The sequence below is a fragment of the Vulpes lagopus genome, chromosome 19 (assembly GCF_018345385.1).
Source record: "Vulpes lagopus strain Blue_001 chromosome 19, ASM1834538v1, whole genome shotgun sequence".
Lineage (NCBI taxonomy): Eukaryota > Metazoa > Chordata > Mammalia > Carnivora > Canidae > Vulpes > Vulpes lagopus.
In genome coordinates this window covers 9,082,682-9,101,312 of record NC_054842.1, presented here as the reverse complement: position 1 = coordinate 9,101,312, position 18,631 = coordinate 9,082,682, and the positions used below count along the sequence as shown (strand labels likewise).

Sequence of the window (18,631 nt, the reverse complement as noted above, 5' to 3'; positions counted from 1 at the left end):
CGAGGCGGGCGCCCACGTGACAAGGCGCTGGCAGTCGAGCGCCGAGAGGGCGAGTGCGCGCCGGTGGCGCCGGGTCCGGCCGCGGGGAGGGAGGGCGCAGCCGTACGGGACCCGGGCGCCGCCGCCATGGGCCTGGGCGCCAGCGCCGAGCAGTCCCCGGGCGGCGCCGAGGGCTTCCACCTGCACGGGGTGAGTCAGCCCCGCGGCGCCGGCGACCTTGGCGGGCGCCCGCGCGGCCCCGAGGGTTGGCCTGATCGCCGGCTCCGGGGCGGGGGCGGCGGCGGCGGCGGCGGCGTCTCGGCCTCGTCCGTGCGCCGCGGCTCCCTGCCGCCCCCGCCCCCGCCGGCCCGGCCCCGAGTGCCAGCCACGCGGGAAGCCCGAGCGCTTCGGGTCCGGTCGGGCCGCCCCCGGGCTGGCACTGGCGGGGAGGAGCGCCCGCGGCCGGCCCGGACTCCGGCTGCACTTGGGCCGTCCGTGCGCTCGCCTCCTTGCGGGGTCCGGGGGACAGCGTGCGAGGCCGAGACCCCAGCCCCGCCGCGGTGGGGCCCGAGGAGCCGTGCGCCCCGGCCGGGGGGCGGAGCCGGGAGGGTGCCGCGGGGGCACGGGGCGACCGGCTGAAGTGCGCGGGCCGGAGCGGGGGTCCTGCGCCGCGCGGCCCCGAGGGTGCCACGGCCGGCGGTGGGGCGGGCGCCGCGCTGCTGAGGGCTGTCGAGCTCCGTTCCCGCCGCGGACGGGAGCGCTGCGGGGAAGGACCAGGCCGGCCTCGGGGCCGAGGGCGGGGCGCTCTCGGGGGGGCGCCCGGGGAGCTCCGGCAGAAAGGGCGGGCGCGGGGCGCGGGGCGCGGGGCGCGCGCAGTCGGGAGGGGCTCCCGCAGGATGACGGAAAGCGGAGGACTCGGGGGCCTGGCGAGAGGCCAGGGTCGCAGGTCCCTCCTCCACGGCGGCAGGGACTTGCGAGCGCCGCCCTGGCAGGCGCAGGCGCAGGCGCTGTGGGCGCCCGAGACGGAGCCGTGCGCGGGACGCGTGGTGCTCGAGGCGCTCGCGGTGCTCCGGCCGGGAGAGGCGGGACGCGCGGAAGACGGCGCGGGGGGCGGGGCGGGGCGCGCTGCCGGGCGGCCGCTGCGGTGGCCCCCGACCCGTCCGGGAAAGGAGGGGGCCGCGCCGGCACCGTGGGGCAGAGCCTTCCCAGCGGAGGCGGGCGCGGAGGCGGGTGGCGCTGCTGGTGGAGGAAGAGCCGGAGAGGAGGCGGCTGTGCAGTCACGGGTGGCCCGCAAGGGGCACAGGCCAGACTGTGGGGCCCTCGGGACATTTTCGTGGAAGTTGACATTACCTACTAAAATCTTTTAAGGCTTTTTAAAATTTATTTATTCATGAGAGACACCAAGAGGGGCAGAGACATAGGCAGAGGCAGAAGCAGGTTCTCTGTGGGGAGCCCGGTGTGGGACTCGATCCCGGGACCCCGGGATCACAACCTGAGCCGAAGGCAGATGCTCAACTGCTGAGCCACCCAGGTACCCATCTTTTTTTTTTTGAGATTTTATCTATTTATTCATGAGAGACACAGAGACACAGGCAGAGGGAGACGCAGGCTCCACGCAGGGAGCCGGACGTGGGACTGGATCCCGGGTCTCCAGCATCACGCCCTGGGCCAAAGGCAGGCGCTCAACCGCTGAGCCACCCAGGGACCCCCCCCCCCCCCATTTTTTTTTAAACACTGAAGAACACGTGTGCTCCCTCTATAAATTGGCGTTCTCACTGTGCACCAGGCACTGCAGAGGTCCCTGCCCTCCCCGAGATTAGAGGCGTGGAGGTTCCCCAGGAGATGGTCGTTACAGGGCAGCGGAACAGACCAGGCTCTGGGTTGGACTTCCTGAGGTCAGATTTCTGACTAATGGAGTACTCCTCCTCCTAAGTATTAGTACAAGGGTTAAATGCAGGGTAGGGCAGGTGGCGCAGTCCCCTGGCACCGAGCCAATCCTCAGCAAGTGTCAGCTGTTGTCACTTTAATTACATTAGCTTCCCTGATGGGGGAGCACAGCGGAAAGTGTTATGAAAGCAGCAGGCATTGTGGGGCTGTGGGGGTGGGGGTGATGGGAGCCCCCAGGAGAGAGCTGGACAGTGGGCGGCACTTGTTGGGGGAGGCAGTGGGGGGCGGTGGCAGCCACATAGGTTATTTCTGTGCTAGAGCCATAGTGGGTGATGGCAAGGCCCAGGGCAAGGGCACTGGGGTACAGCCAGAGAGGACAGGTCATGGCAGAGGGTGGGGAGAGGGCTGGGGGATTGGAGGCCTGAGCCTCTGGGCCTTCATAATGACAGAGGGCAGCTGACCGCTGGCTGGGTGGCATCGGCCTCAGGAGCAGGGACCCTCCCAGAGGGAGGCCTAGTGGCATGGAAGTGGTACTGAGCAGGCTGTCCCTGAGTAACTGTCCTATGGCTTTCAAGAAAACACCTTGTTCCAGCTGTCCCATGAAGGGATGTGGCAGGGCTCAGAGCTCCCCTGTTGCAGGCCAGTTGGGCTGAAGTCAGTTTCTGGGCTCACTGTCATTGGAAGCCACGGCAGCTTCTGGGGGTGGCAAGCAGGGGCTCAGTTGGCGGTGACATGGCCAGAAGGGAGTCCTAATTCCAGGGGCGAGTCTGCCTTGGTCCCGGGGCTCTGAGCAGGGGAGCTCTCCTTTGGCTTGGGGACTCCCAAGACTATAGGCAGGTGGGTGGTGGGCGGCAGAAGCCGCAGGGCCTTCCTAATGTGGAAGCATCCAGAACCTGAGGCCACGTGAGCCCTGTGTCCTCTGGGCTGAGGCCTGACCCGCAGGATATCAAGTGCTCACAGCCAAAGGCCTGAGGGTGTGGGGCCCACCGCAGGGTCTGGCTGGGGATAAAGACTGCATTGTTTGAGTGAGGCTCTGTAAATGGGGCCTTTGAGATGGATTTCCACCCCAGCTGGGAGGCCTGGTTGCTGTGTTTTTGGAGATGGCAGGGAGTTCCTGGATTTGGGCAGGAGGCACTCGGGCTGGGAGTGGACACCAGGCTGTGAGGCAGGGATTCGGCCCTGCTCCCTGTGAGGCTCCCTCTCACAGGCTCCCTGCTCAGGCTCATCCCTGCCGGTAGGGCTGCTGCCCTTAGCCACACTCCTCAGCTCCCACGCCCGCCCGGCTGAGCTTGGATCTGTTACCACAGGCTCTGGGGCCCCTTGGGATCTGGCCACAGACTGCCTACCCTCTCTGTCTTTCTGAGCGCAGCCCTGGTTCCTTCTGTTCTGGGGCCCTCCCTTCCTGCCCACATCTAACCCTTTCTGGTAAACCTTCTGGCTTCCCCACACCTCGAGCTTCTCCCCACAGGCCTATGCTCCCCTGTGCCTGTGTGGCCTACTAGAAGCCCCCGGGGCTGCCCTGGGCTCTCCTCCTCTGAGGCAGCTCAGGAAGCATGATCAGACAAGAGCCGTTTCCTACAGAGGAATGTCTGTGCCCAGGAAGGTAGCAAGAGAGGATGGAATTACCTTGACAGTGGCCACGTGTGACCTGCCTAGGGCAGTCAGTATAGTGCCCGCGTCCTTGCTGGGACACGGGAAGTGGTGATGGCTGGTCTCTGGAATCGGGGGCTGGGGGTCTCTCGGGGTGTCATGAGGTTGGTGCAGTGACTGTGGCCTCCTCTGTGAGACAGGTGCAGGAGAACTCGCCAGCCCAGCAAGCGGGCCTGGAGCCCTACTTTGATTTCATCGTCACCATCGGGCACTCGAGGCTGGTGAGGCTCCCCCATGCTATGTCTGCCTTGCTTGTGTGTGTGTCTGTCTGTGTCTCCTGTCCCACAGCAGGCCCACCCTGCTCCTCCCTCCCTCTCCTTCTGGAGGGAGGCCTAGCCCATCTCTCTTAGGCCTGTGCTCTGCCTGATTGGGGCCCTGCCCTGCTCCCGACCTTTCTGAGGTATCTGGGCAGTGAGGGGACTCTTGGAGCCAGCCACCAGGTTTAAGGGGCCTGCCTCTCAGAGCATGAGAGGTATCAAGGTGGCCAAGGGGCATTTCAGTGAGGGGCAGCCCCACAGTGCTCTGGACCAAGGAGGCTCTTTGTCATATTTCCAGGGGGCTGAGGGAGGCGGGGTTAGTGGGGCTTAGGGATGGTAGGGGTTGCAGTGGCCACAGGCCCAGACCCCTACCCTGGCCCATACCCACACCAGACCCTGCTGGGACAGCCGGCCACTGAGGGCCTGGCTCGTCTCTCAGACCCAGACTTGCCTGAGGGGCCCCAACCCGGGGTGTGGGTGGGGAGCCTTGGAGTCAGCCCCGCTGCCCCCACAGAACAAGGAGAATGACACACTGAAGGCTCTGCTGAAGGCCAATGTGGAGAAGCCCGTGAAGCTGGAGGTGTTCAATATGAAGACCATGAAGCTGCGCGAGGTGGAGGTGGTACCCAGCAACATGTGGGGTGGCCAGGGCCTGCTGGGAGCCAGCGTGCGCTTCTGCAGCTTCCGCAGGGCAAGCGAGCACGTGTGGCATGTGCTGGTGAGTGGGCACTGGGGAGGTGGTGCCTGAGCAGGGGGGAGGCAGGAGGCAGGGGGTAAGAGTAGGGTGTGGGAGGAACTGGGAGGTCCTGAAGGCCGCCCATCATCACCTGAACCGTGTACCCTGCTTGTTAGCCAGGTGACTTTGGGCACCTTCTCACCCTCTAAACCTTGGTTTCTTGTTTTGGGAGGTAGGATAGCATCTGCTGGAGGGGTGCTTGTACTGCCAGAAGGCTGCTGCTGCTAGTCTTTAGAAATTGTGTCTTTTCTGGAATACTCTATAGTAGACCAGTATTGAGTCTTTTCCGGTGGGTCCCCTGAGAGCCCTTCTGGGCCTTGGGCTAGTGCCTGGGGGCTGGGTCTTCATGAATCTCAAGTGACTGAGTTGCACAAGTGTTGCCGTTAGTGTCTGTTCACACACACACACACGAGATGTACATTAATTGATGGTGCCCACAATCTTGAATGCTTGGTCCCAAAGCTTGGTGGAAGGAGGGTGCTCTGAGCCGGGAATGGACTGACCTGATTTCTATCCTCTGTTGCTCACTGACTTCTCATAGGAGACTTCTCAACCTCTCAGCCTACCTCAGTTTGTCCATGAGTGCAGTGGGGGTGATGATTCAAATCCCTTGACGTTTCTCAGGGAGATTGGGATTGGTAGTTTCCCAAAGGAGGAAGCGTTCCTAGTACCCAGTTCTGCTCGCTGCCCCCACGTCCAGCCCCTACGCAGGGGTCTTCAGCCACATACCTGCAGCAGTAACGGCACTGCAGTTGGGCGCTTACTGTGGGCCACCGTGTGATTTTCATTCTTCACCTATGTTCTATTTGTAATCTCGGCAACCCTATGAGGAAGTACTGCATATCCTACTTCTAATCGTGAAACAGACACTACGGGGTTAAGTATTTGTCCCTAGTCGCCAGGTAGAGGTTGGTGGAGTCCAGGACTCCAGCTAGACGTCTAACCCGTCAGATTCCAGAGCTCAGGGCTGTGAGCAGTGCCGTGGTGCTGCCCTCTGCTGGGCAGGCCCTGCACCTGGGGGAGGTCTGGAGGTGAAGGAGCAGAGTAGGAGGTCCTGGCCTGGAGACAGATGACAAGCGCCCTCCCTACTCAATACCTGGAGAGGCAGCCTCCTCCATCCTCCCCGCCACCCACCCTTGCCTCCCCACCCGGAGTTGGTGATTCTTTCTCCAGGACGTGGAACCCTCTTCACCTGCCTCACTGGCTGGCCTGCGCCCCTACACAGACTATGTGGTTGGCTCAGATCAGATCCTCCAGGAGGTGAGCAACCTTTGATTTGCCCTCCCTAGGCCCCCTGGGTAGGGTGTGGAGATGGTTGCTGTCCTTGAGGAGGGCCTCGTTGTGTTGAGGCATCCAATTCCAGTGCTGGGAGCGGGACTCAGGCGCTGGCTTTGTTGTAGTCCGAGGACTTCTTTACACTCATCGAGTCCCACGAGGGGAAGCCCTTGAAGCTGATGGTTTACAACTCCGAGTCTGACTCCTGCCGGGAGGTGACTGTAACTCCCAACGCAGCCTGGGGTGGAGAGGGCAGGTACTTCCTCAGTCGGAGGGCTGCAGGGTGGGGGCCCGGGACTCTGGCTGGACCTGGCCACTGGACATGGACCCCCAGAGTCCCACGGTGGGGGTGGAGGCTGGGCTCTGGGTCCAGGGATCCTGAGGTTGACCACTGATCCAGGAGGCACCCTTTCCTCCCCTCACTTCCAGTACTGGGTGGGGTTGGCAGGCCTCAGAAGGGCTATGGGACAACCCCCTGGATTGAATGTTTCTGGAATTTGGCAGTCTGGGGTGTGGTATCGGCTACGGGTATCTGCACCGGATCCCAACCCAGCCTTCCAGCCACCACAAGAAGCCACCTGGTACCCCGCCACCTGATGTCCTGCCACCTGATATCCCACCAGCCAGACCCACACCCCAGGACTCTCCTGCCCCTCCTGGCCCAGAAAGAGGCTCCGGGCAGGGTGACTACATGGAGGTATGTGGGCAGCATCTGCCAGTGGGGAGAAGAGGGGGAACTGCATATGGGCAAAGGGGCCTGCCACCTGGGGAGAGGACTCGAGGTCGCTGTCACCAGGGGCCCATTTGCAGCGCCCTTGGGAGGCCTTTCTTGTTTCTGGGACCCAATGGAAGTAGGTGGTTGCCCACCCCCCCCCCCCGCCCCAGGACAGTGAAGCCCACTTTAGTTCCCCTGCCACTTGGGCATGGAGGTGAGGGTGATGACAAGGCACTAGTTGTCATTTTCCTTTCATGAGTAGGAAACTGAGGCGCGGGTGGGCAGAGCCTTGTACTGTGCCTCGGTGAGTCTGTGGTAACACTGGGCCAGAGGCTGGGCATCTAGAGCCCCTGCTGGGCTGGTGGGCCAGCTCTGTAGGGGAATGCCAGACCTGCCTTCCTGCCTATTGAAAAAGTCACCTGAGTGCCATGACACACTGGCCTGGTGCCTGGGGTCTGGACTAGGAGGCATGCGACGATTGCTCCCCAGGTATGCTGGAGTTCGGGGAAGGCCATCTCTTCTGGGTCATTGGAGGGGCCCAGCCAAGGGGGCCCCTGGGGCTCCTCAGCAGAGCAGGAAGCGTTCTCCCTCCTTGTCAGTACTGCTGGAGGGGCCCGTGATTCCCTGGAGGGGAAGGGGCAGACCACCAAGGCTGTGTGCTCCTTCGGGCAGCGCGGTACTTCCATGGCAAGCGTGGGCCAGGGGTTAGGTCGGACTCTGTCCCGGCTGCCCCTGCACTGTTCCCTCCTTCTCCCCGGGCCCCCTAGGCCCTGCTGCAGGCGCCCGGCTCCTCCATGGAGGGACAGCTTTCTGAGCCTGGGAGTCCCAGCCTCGGCGCTCCAGACCTTGGGGGACTTCCATGTCCCATGGAGACTCTTCAGCCTCCACCTCCAGTGCAGCGCGTCATGGACCCAGGTAGTGAGAGTGGGCTCTGGAGAGGAGGCTGAGGAGCCTGCCATGCCGGTGCTGAAGTGGGCCCTGGGTTTAGGGGAAGGCTTCAGTGGCAGTCCCAACACCTTCCTCAGCCCTGCTGACCCCTCCTAGCTTGTATGGCCCAGATGGCTACAGAGGAGCCAGTCCACTGTGCAGATCTGGGGACTGGAGTCCACAGAAGAGAAGTGGCCTGCCTGAGGTGATGCAGCATAGTAGGAACAGAACAGGGTATGGGCTCTCTGCCACTGTGTTATTGCCATGAGGCCTAACCCCAGACACCTTTCTTTCCTCAGCAGCAGGCAGTGGGGACCTCTTTGGGGTTGGCGGAGGAACCCCCACAGGCTGAGATTACAGTTTGAGGCCAGGCCAGGTGTCCCAGGAACGGGGCTCAGTGAGCCCAGGGTACCGGCCTTCCAGCAGTGAGGGTTTTGTGCTGGTGAAGACATGCACCCTTCCCCTAGGCTTCCTGGACGTGTCGGGTATCTCCCTCTTGGACAGCAGCAATGCCAGTGTCTGGCCCAGTCTGCCCTCTTCCACAGAGCTGATCTCCACAGCTCTCTCAGCCTCCGGGCCTGAGGACGTCTCCAGCAGTGGTTCTCACGAGCGTGGTGGTGAGTGGCCCTCACCTGTAGAAGCTTTCCAGGAAGACCCTGGATTATTGGCAAGGCTGCCCTGAATTTCTCAGCCGGGTGGGAGGCTGGTATTTCGGTGAAATACAGCCATGTCAAAGTATCCGGACACTAGAGCTCCCGTTCCCCATCAGGACCTGGGGTGGCAGTGGGGGGTTAGTGGTGGCTGCCTCAGGCCAGGGTGGCCTGGGGTTCTGCAGGCCTCCTCAGCAACCCCCTGTATGTTTCAGGTGAGGCCACATGGTCTGGATCAGAGTTTGAGGTCTCCTTCCCGGACAGCCCAGGCATCCAGGCCCAGCCAGACCACCTACCTCAGCTAACCCTTCCTGACAGCCTCACCTTTGCAGCCTCACCGGAAGATGGGCTGTCTGCTGAGCTGCTTGAAGCACAGGCTGAGGAGGAGCCAGCAAGCACAGAGAGTCCAGATTTCGGGGCAGAGGCTAAGGGGGCAGCCAGCCAGGCCCAGCTCTCCACCCCCGAATAACACCGTAGGCTGTGTTGAGGCCCCTGATGGCATCTCATGAGGCCTAGATGTGGGTTAGCAGCTTAGGCTACACTATGCAGCCCAGTCCCTCCCTGATCCCGGCCCAGCACGTACAGCTTCCTAGGCAGTGGCTCCCCGGATGTGCAGGGACTTCTGCAGGGGAGGGCTTGTGTGTCCACATAGACCCTCCTGGTGTCCAAGAATGACCTCCCAGCATTAATTCTGCCTGATGGTCCTGGCTTTGGGGAATCTTGGGGCAGTGGGGGGCTGGGAGCAGTGCCCAGATGAAGTTTTGCAGGAGCTGGGGTAGGAGAGGAAAGGATTCTGCTGCTTGGGTGGTGCAGAGAGCTTCAGGGGGTAGGAGGAGGCGGCGTAGGCCTGGAGGAAGGGCATCTTTTGGCCGCATAGCTTGAAGTCCAGCGCTCCTGCTGTGGTCACTCTGGCCGCCCTGGAGACAGCAGGGTCCACACAGGGTCAGGTGTGCACATGGAGCGGAGGAGCAGGGAGTAGGTTGGAGTGTTTGCCTGACATTTCGTAGGGCTTGCCTTGAATGTCGTACAGCTCAGCTAGCCGTGTGTGTGCTGGAAGGCAACCCCCTGCCCTGGGGACCCCTGAAACCCCCGTGACTGTCCTGTCATGTGCTCTCATCTCTGTGCTACACTCCACAGTTGGCTCAGGCTGACCTGCACCATCCCAGCTGGAGAGAAGCAGTAAGCTTGTCCACATCTCTGGAGAGACGGGCTGGAAATGTAGGCCCTTCAGCAAAGACTCATTTGTTCTTGGACTACAATGTTCTTCCCCAGGGCCTACACCCCACAGGACCCCATATCCCTAGTGGTGACTTCTGTTGGCTCCCAAACTTAAGACAACCATCTCTTCTAAACATAAAGGGCATCTGGTCAGTCCCAGTGGTGAATAAAAATGGCAAATTTAAGTTCACCATCCTGAGTAGACTCTCAAAGCTGGTCCTGACTGATCTCTTTATACATAGTTCCCACCCAAAGGGGGAATGAAGGGCCTGGGACTAGAAGCCATTCTAGTCTTTCCCACAGTATGGGAGGAGGCTGTTCCCTCCACCACAGGTGCCCCGAGAGGCTGAGACCAGGCCTGGTCTTCGGCCCTACCTGGTTTATGAAGGAAGAGGAGGGCTCCATGCAGGAACGGCTCCGCCTCCCCTCACCTTCCCACATGCTGGTTGCCATGAAAACTGCCTCTGGCCTGGTCTTCTAGTTGCTACCCAGTTAAAAGTTCCGCCTCTGCTGCTTGATCTGTAATGTGTGCACTTAACAGGGCATTCAGAGTTGTTAGGCCCATAGGACAAGGACTGTCTGCTCTGGGGGGCACAGACCAAGTATATGCAGGGAGGGCTCCCAATAAGCAAACACTAAAGATTTCTAGCACTGCCACTGCTTTTAAAGACAGCCCTTGTTGAGCCTACCAGAGCAGCTGATACGCCTGCAGAACAGGGAGCCACTGTGTCTGAAACCAGGGCTGGAGCTTGTTTCTTGAATTGTCTGGGAGCCCAGTATCTGCCTGGAGGAATCCAGGAAGTAGAAGAGAACCTCCACAGGACTAGCCTGAGGCCAGCTTCGTGAACTGCAGCCTGGCAGCCTGGCCCAAGGTCCCCCTCGCCCTAGGATGCTGGCTCTTCCTTCCCTCCTTTTACACACTCCCTACCCTACACAGGGGGATACAATGGGTACTGACTAATTATTGCCAGAATAAACATGGAACCAGAAGTTTCTCTGTAACTTGCTATGAAGGAAAATGACAAGTGATTAAGAAATAAATGTGTACTACACTGAAATATTGTAACTAAAGCCTTTATTTTATACAACTGTGAAATACAGATTTTTACCCTTTTGGCATTGCAGACTCAAATTCTCTGGAAACTTACTGGTTTGACTGGAAGGAAAAAAAAAAGTAAAAGCATGCTGAGGGTCAGATCTGTGACAGGAAAGGAGCATAGATGCCCCTCATGGCTCGGCAAACGGGACGAAATGGCCCAGCAAAACCCATTCTGTTAGCCCAAGGGCCCCTCCTGCAAACCCAGTGGAGGGCTGATAAGTGAGTTGGGGGTTTGTTTTACCATTGATTCATAACTATTGCTAAAAAATGTGCACCAAAAGCACACTGTTGTATTTCAACAGATAGAAAGAATTGATAAAAAAGAAGCCGGCTACTCTCTGTGTAAGGGAGAAAGACTCATTGGAAACGTGGCGTGTCTTTGCTCACTTCTTCAAAGTGACCAGTCCACTTTCCAAAGGAGGCTGACCAGCAGTGAGGGAACCCTGTCTCTATGGTTGTGCGGGTAAGAATATCTCAGTAAGTCTGGACCCAGGCCCATCAGCTGCCTCCAGCTGAACCTGTGAAGATGTAGAAAAGACAACACCTTCCTCCCACCCCCTTTCCCAGTCCCTGCTGTGTGGAGACTGACCACACACACTAAGCTGGAGAGGCAAATGGACTGGAATAAACTGCCCTCTGAAGGCACTTGTGCTTCTGGCTTCATACAGGAGGCTTGTCTTACGTGGTTTTACGGGGCTGGACCACTGTTCTGTTCTGAATACAAATGACCTTGGGGAGAACCCAAAGTATTTTTTTTCTGCCAAAAGTTGAAGTGTTTATCCCCAATAAGTTATATTCTGTACAAGACTCAAATGATTCTATGAAAGCTTTAGATTGTTACAAAGAACAATGAAAAGAACTCTGGATACAGGTACCACGGCAAAAACCTGCATATAAAACTCTGGAGAAAGAAGTATGTATATTTCTGGATGTGAATATCAAATTAACCCACTAGGATACGCTTGTTCTCGGACACCGTACATTTTAGGTAGCATTTAAATGAAGCTTGCATGTCCTCATGGTCTTGAGTTTTGATGGTGTCACACTGCTCACCAGAGCAAAAGCCTGTGGTGTCCCCTGGCTCGGCCCATACACAAACCGGGACACAGTGGAGCAGGGAAAGCATTGCACCTGCCTGTGGTGGCCACACAGCTGGGAGCACTGGGGGGTGCAGCATCCCTGGGCGCTGCTGGGCATACTCCCATCTGGTGGTCCAAGTGCTACAGTCCGGCTCCCAGAATTTCTACACGTTTTCCTAAAAGAATGCATCTGAGATGCAATATTAAAACAAGCCCAACAAGGATAATTTATTACGAAATGGGCTGGGTTTTGAATTGTACAACAGCATATTCCTATTAAAAATAACTGTCTTAAATGTGAGAACAACTTGTCTTTCATGACCGACTTGGAAAAAGCCTTCATAGGTGCTGCATGAATGGAATGTACTCTTTTAGAAAAGCTCCAGAGCGTGTGGGTTTGAAGTTGAAACACAGTGACAGATGTGGCTCTACCTATGTGTCTCTAACAAGTGCTAACAAAGATAAGGTCCTTTGAAAGAAAAGGAAGAAACCCAGTCTGTGTTGGCCTGTCGTCTGTTCTCTGTACATCTCACAAGACACGTCCGCCTTGGGGGGGGGGGGGTCTTCTGCTCACACTCTCTGCCTCCCTGGGGACAGCTTAATCTACACATGGAGACTGGTTTCTATTTTACATCTCAATTAGTCACTTCAACTGAAAGAGAATCTCGGTCCATACCAAATCAGCCATTAGAAGTCTTGCTCCCATTGGGGCTCGGTGGGCTTCCTAGGACTACTCTTGGGGCCACAGAGGAAGGTCAATAAACGAATACCCAGGAGCACTCGCCCACACTTCACGTGGATTTCTGTCGGTAATGGAGGGTGAGGTCGCCACCACTCTTCCATATGAAGTGCTTCACTGTTCGGAGGTCCATGTTTGGATCCAAAACCTGAACAGCAAAAGATAAAGAATAAAAATGTCAAAGCCTCTACTTTGTAATATCCAAGACCTTTACTCTGAAATCAGGGACACTGGTGATCCAACTTGTCCTCCCCTCGCCCACACCTGGTGCCTGCTCTTGCCAACACAGCTCCCATGCAGGCAGACAAGAACCCGGGTGCTGAGAGACATGTGACTTGTGCAGCTAGGCCAGAAATCCCAACCTCAGCCATTCCTCTGAGGAAATGCCTTAAGTGCACCTTTATTTAAAACTGCTCCCCCACTGCTCCATCCACCTCCACTTCCACAGCAGATACTGCTCTGCAATCAAGACGATCATGTGTCTTTTTCTTATCAGGGTAAAAGAAAAGCCACCAGTATATCCACCATCTGTGTGTGTATTTAAATATCCATGTCCTTTTCCCAAGAATCTCCCTGGGGTAAATAGAAACTTTAGGGTGGGCTGCGGAGTCCCTCCAGAAGGGGCCTCACCAATAGGTGGGAGAGACCCAGTATTCCTTAGAGCCCTCCCCAAAAGCAGAAGCACCCCTACAGGTAATAGATGTGGGAACCATAATCACACCACATATAACTTTCTAAGCACTGGCACTATGGGGCTATGGTCCTCAAGTGCATTTACCTGGTCCTGGCACAAAAGTTCAATTTTCTCTTCTGCCAACACAGCAATATCTTCTTCTTTTTCCTGTTCGCCTGGTTTTTCATTATTAGAAGAGCTGGTGGTTTGCGACTCATTATCCAAGTTGATGATTTTTTCATAAACATGTTCCATTACTTTCCGGACTTGGAGCATGTCACTAGCAGAGAGTCTATCTCTAAAAAGCAAGGGCAGACTGTGCCATCAGGAAATCACTGGATATTGTCTCTTACATATTCTTTGGTGTTCATATTTGTGTGGTTTGTTTTTCTTTTTTCTTTTTTTTAAGATTTTATTTATTCATGAGAGACCCAGAGAGAGAGGCAGAGACATAGGCAGAGGGAGAAGCAGGCTCCCCAGGGTAGCCCAAAGCAGGACTTGATCCCAGGACCCCAGGATCACGCACTGAGCCACCCAGGTGCCCCCTGGTGTTCACATTTGATAAAGATTAAAGCACAGAAACATAAACCAAGAAATGTTTTTAGTCATTGCCTTAATCTAGTCTTAGAATTGCCAGCACATTTCCAGGATTTCCCTAAGACACAGATTATGTGTGAGATTAAATACATGTTCTTAAAATTTACATACACATCAAAAACAGCCTCCGGGGTTTTATTCCCTTAAAGACGTTCCTACAGCATGGGCAAACTAAATGTTCCTGGGAGGGAAGGCAGCCCTCAGTGTTTATCAGGTTCCAATGCCCTCGGTGCGCATTTTTCCTGCAGCTCTCAGCACTACAACCAAGACCTCCTGCCTGAACTCTAGGCCCACAAGCTCAATAGCTGGCTGGGTATCTCCAGATGGACATCCCACAGGCACCTCAAACTCTATTGACGTGTCCCAAACTAGATTCATCAACTTCCTCACCCCCAAACCTACTTCTGCATCACTGACGTCAGTTATAAATGGCCAACCCAGGCAGCCCAGGTGGCTCAGTGGTTTAGCGCTGCCTTCAGCCCAGCCCCATAGTGCCAGGTGTGATCCTGGAGACCCAGTATCGAGTCCCATGTAAAGCTCCCTGCATGGAGCCTGCTTCTCCCTTTGCTTGTGTCTCTGCCTCTCTCTCTCTCTCTGTCTCTCATGAATAAATAAATAAAATCTTAAAAAAAAAAAAAAAAAAAAGGCCAACCTAAGTAGCTCAGGTTCAAACTCTGAAAGCCATTTTAAACTTCAGTTATTAATCTAGTTGAAGTGCTATCTAGGACTTGCTTTAAAATAATCCAGGGTGTGTGTGTCTGTGTGTATGTAGGTGGGTGGGAGGGAGGCGAGGTAGAGGTAGAGATGAAGCATGGGTTAAGCCATGTGTCGATAACTCTGTGGAGCTGTTTGATAGGATGATGGGTGGGAGGGTTCATGCTCATCTCTTTTTTGTATGTTTGGAAATTTCCCTAACAGAGGGTGATTTGACTTGCTCGAAAATATATCTAGGACCCCTCGAATTTCCTTTTCCACTTCTGGCAACCCTTGCAACCTCTGCTATAGCACCAGTCCTTGCACATTTTCAGGATCTTGTGCATGCTACCACTTCCACATCCCCAATCAAACCATTTCCTGGACCTGGAATACCTCTCTCTGGAAATTCCATTCATCCCTACATGGCCAGCTCAAATTCCAGGTCTTTAAAGAAGCCTTTCAGGAAAGCTCTAGCCCACAATTCATTTCTTTCCTCTAATATCACCATTCCCTAAGTATCCATAAAAGCAGTTCTTATACACAGATTGTGTCCTAAAGTATGCTGTAGCAAGAGACAGAAACTAATGTCATGTCATCCTTGCACAGGGGCCATGCTAATCTTCTCTGTATTGTTCCAATTTTAGTATATGTGCTGCCGAAGTGAGCAGGAGAAAGAAACAGTCTTAACTTTTTTGAACATCTGTGGCCTACCACAGGAGGTCCCTGGTAAATGGTACTTTCAATATTACAAAACTAGCTTTTAATCTCTTTTACTATAGAAGCAATCATAAAGAATAAGAAAGCTCTGGTAATAATCAGATCAAGGCATCACATGACACAACAACTACTTACTTTTTTAGAGTTTTTGCTCCTGAAGATGCATGAGGTTGGAGGTAGAAAGGAATTTTGTTGAATTTGGGCATATTTTTCTGAAATATTAAAAGTAAAAACAAAGGTATGATCATTGCTATTAGCTGATGAAGGAAAATGATGTCAATAGAAAAACATGATTTGCAAGTTCATAGTTATTTTACAATTAAAACTGACTTTCTAGGAGATTTATAGTAAGCTATCAAATTATCCAAGTCAGCTGTAACGAAATATATCAGAAAAGTATCATGTGTAGTTTTGTAATAAAAGATATGTGAGACAAATGATATGCCAGTGGCAATATGAAGCTGCAGGATGGCTCTTCTCAAATAACAGTTCAAGATATGAAAGGAAAACAAATTTTATTCTAACTCTTAAAGCTGTAGAAATAAAAATCTCAATTCTACATTAAAACATTGAAGCTGATACCTAAGGGCCCAAACAAAAAAGTTCAGTGTCTTGAGAAAAACCTGCAACAGTCACCTTTGAGCAAAACCATATACTCTATGCTGGTGAGGCCCATCATCCAGTCGAAAAGGCCACTCAGGTCCTCCTACTTTATTTCCCCTCTGCCATCAGGTCTGAGGTTTTAAGCAAGAGTGGAAACTTCAGCCAACCACCAAGAAGATGTCTACCATGAAGTAAACCACATCCTTAGATGAAGGATAAAATTAACTGGTCATCTTTTCTCTGGGTATTAGTTCCTTCCGAGTCTCCATGTCATAACCTGTCTGGATGTCTCCTCTCAGGAATAAGCCACAGGCCTAAAGTCAGCAATGCATCCCAGGTGACTTTCACACTCAAAGGAAGTAGTGGTTTTATGGGGAACTCGGACTTAGAGAGGAGCACAGAATATCCATCAGGTGTCACACTGGCTTTAAGTTCTTGGAGGTCTATCAGGGACAGAAAACAAATTTTCTCAAAGTTCTAGAGATTAAATCTCTTTCATATGGCTTTAGAAATATATAAAACAGGTCAACAGCACATAAGACAGTCTAGAAACAGACCCATGTGTATATAGAAATTTAGTATATGATAAAGACTGCATTTCAAATTAGTAGGAAAAGGACAGATTATTCCAAAAACTTGTTTTGGCACGTTGGCTATCTATTTGGAAAAGTCAGCATCCTACTTCACACCAAACAGAATAAATTCTAATAGATTACAGATCTAGACATACACAATGATCACAGATGTACTAGAGAAGAATACATTTTTGATACTTTGGATCAGGAAATACCCAAGTAAGACAGGAAACTCAGAGCCATAAAACATCCTGATTACATAAAAATTCAAACTTTTTGCTTGGAAAAAGACACCAGCCATGAACCAAGTAAAACTTCAATTGAGAGACACAGATAATAGTCAAAGGGTTAATATTCAATATGATAAAATCCTACAAATCAGTAAGAAACATAAATTACCCAAAAGAAAAATGAGTGAAGAACAGAATACAAGGCAACTCATAGAAGAAATACAAATGGCCAATGTGAAAAGATGCTTAACCTCACTACACATGAAAAAACAACACCCTACATTAAAATAAGATTTTTGTCATCTTTTAGTAAAGTTTCAAAGTACCTAGCATCAGTGAGAGTGTAGAAGAAATGGGCACTCATACAGTGTTGGTGAGAGGAAATGCTGCTATAGCTTTTGTCGGAAGCAACTTGGTAGTATCTATCAAAATTTACAACATGCATACCCTTTGATCCAGCAATTCCACTTCTAGGAATTTATCCTAAAAAGCACACGAATATACATGTACAAGGATGTTCACTGAAGCATTGTTTGTAATAGAAAACATTGGAAACAACCTTAATGTACATCAATAGGAGACCAATTAAATAAATTATGATACATTTATACAAAGACATACTATGTAGTCATTAAAGAGGAATAACCCATATGTAGACATAAAAAGATGTCCAAGATACATTTTTAAATGAAAAACAAAACTAAACCAAGTTGCAGAACAGTATGTAGAATAGATCTTGTGCAAAATAATGAACTGTGTATGTATACACACATAGGTATATGCACACAAACCCTAATAATATCTGCTTATGAACACACAGAAAAAAGCCCTGAAGATTATGCCCTGAACTAGGACTAGTTATCCCCGCCAGGGAGAAGGACAGGAATGAGTGGAAGAGAGGAATGACTGGGAAAGTGATGGGAGTTTCGCTTTATTCATTTATTATTTTCTTTAATAAGCACATGTTACGTGTTTAACTAAATCCAACAAAGATATAAACAGATTCATAACTAATTACCAGTACTACTTCTGCAACCTTGGGATGGCAGGGAAGCAGAGGAGGACTCCACTTGGCAGCCTAGTTTTTACTAAGTAAGACTGTAGAGTCTAAAGCTGCTCTTAATTTCCTTCGTGATTTGGACAGAACAAAAGGGCAGAGCAGCAGTGGAGGACACTTACATCCACAGTGATGTCAATTACCCATTGTGGCACCGTCTCATTAAGAAGCATCGACTCAGTCTCACCCCCGGAGTCTCGGCAGAGCAGCCTAAACATAACCAGTCAGGTAGTCAGTGACACAAGAAGCACAAATGACAAACCACTGTCAGCAAACATTACAGGGAGGGGCCCTAGAGTTCATTTGGGATAACCCCCACTTGACAGCTGAGAAAATAAAGTGCACCCAGGCAGAATGACTCACTGCCTAAGAGGGGGAGCAGGGTCTAACACTCAGGCCCCCACATTCTGAGGCCACATATATACTAGAGCTGCTTCTCTGAGTCCTCAGGTGACGACAGGAACACTGACTGTAGGCAAAGCATTCAAGAAACATCCCCTGCCAGGGCTACAGTGCATGGTACTGGCCTCCACACATCATAGGGGTCAGTTTTAGTCATCACACTCTCAGGAAACCACCATAAAGGAAGAGAATTCTGAGCTTAAGGGCAAGACGAGCAATTTTTTTTTTTTTTTTTTTTTTCTGGCTCTACAGAAGCCTCTAGTGAGCTCTCCCCTGTGATTCCACCAGGGCCTTGCTGGCAACCTAGCTGAAGCTCTAGGCCAGCTTCCTGGCAGGGCCTCACAAAGGATGGCCTCACACCTAAGGTTGGGCACCTTAGGTTCCGTTGAGCATATATGGCCCAGCCTGAGGGAAGTTATCTACTCTGATGTTGTTCTATGAGCAGGGACTTCTGGTGATTCCTTGACCCTAGCAGTTACATTGGCTAAGTGAGAGAAAGTGACAGCTTCCTGTAGAAACCACCAGAGAAGCTGCCTTAAAGCAAAGTATCGACCTAATTTTAACACGAGAGGCTCAGCTCTCAATTAGAATGTGGTCTAATAGCACCAGACACATAAATATCTCATGGAGATGGAAAAGCTTCCAAATCCCTCACATCCCTAGAGCAAGTTACCATGTTTGGATCAGTATTTCTCAGCAAATGGGATGATTTCTTAGGCAGGGTCTCTAGCCTTCTTTATCCATACCTGAACAGCGTGCGTCCTCCAGCTTCACCAAAGATCACCGGGGTATGGGGGGGCACTTGAAAATATCCATTTCCCTTCTGTACCCGGTTCTCCTGCTCCCCATTTACTAGGAAAAGATGCAGAT

General features: G+C 53.0%; 2 protein-coding genes and 1 pseudogene across 2 annotated transcripts in view; 1 reads left to right on the top strand and 2 right to left on the bottom strand.

Annotated features, from left to right (window-relative positions):
* Positions 1–31: 31 nt before the first annotated feature.
* GORASP1 (golgi reassembly stacking protein 1) lies at positions 32–10,352 on the top strand. The gene is made up of 9 exons (XM_041733777.1): positions 32–189; positions 3,657–3,737; positions 4,288–4,491; positions 5,683–5,769; positions 5,910–6,040; positions 6,289–6,481; positions 7,267–7,414; positions 7,894–8,043; positions 8,292–10,352. The coding sequence occupies exons 1-9, from the start codon at positions 127–129 to the stop codon at positions 8,543–8,545; spliced, it is 1,311 nt and encodes a 436-aa protein (XP_041589711.1). The 5' UTR covers positions 32–126; the 3' UTR covers positions 8,546–10,352.
* The window catches only part of WDR48 (WD repeat domain 48), a 49,024-nt gene continuing 40,745 nt past the window's right edge, over positions 10,353–18,631 (bottom strand). The window contains exons 15-19 of the mRNA XM_041733776.1: positions 18,508–18,613; positions 17,482–17,569; positions 15,030–15,106; positions 12,990–13,182; positions 10,353–12,359 (exon numbers count right to left, since the gene is read on the bottom strand). Coding sequence (XP_041589710.1) covers positions 12,264–12,359; positions 12,990–13,182; positions 15,030–15,106; positions 17,482–17,569; positions 18,508–18,613 — 560 coding nt within the window. The 3' untranslated portion in view covers positions 10,353–12,263. The remainder of the gene's footprint in view (positions 12,360–12,989; positions 13,183–15,029; positions 15,107–17,481; positions 17,570–18,507; positions 18,614–18,631) is intronic.
* On the bottom strand, positions 14,747–14,845 carry LOC121479188 (annotated as a pseudogene).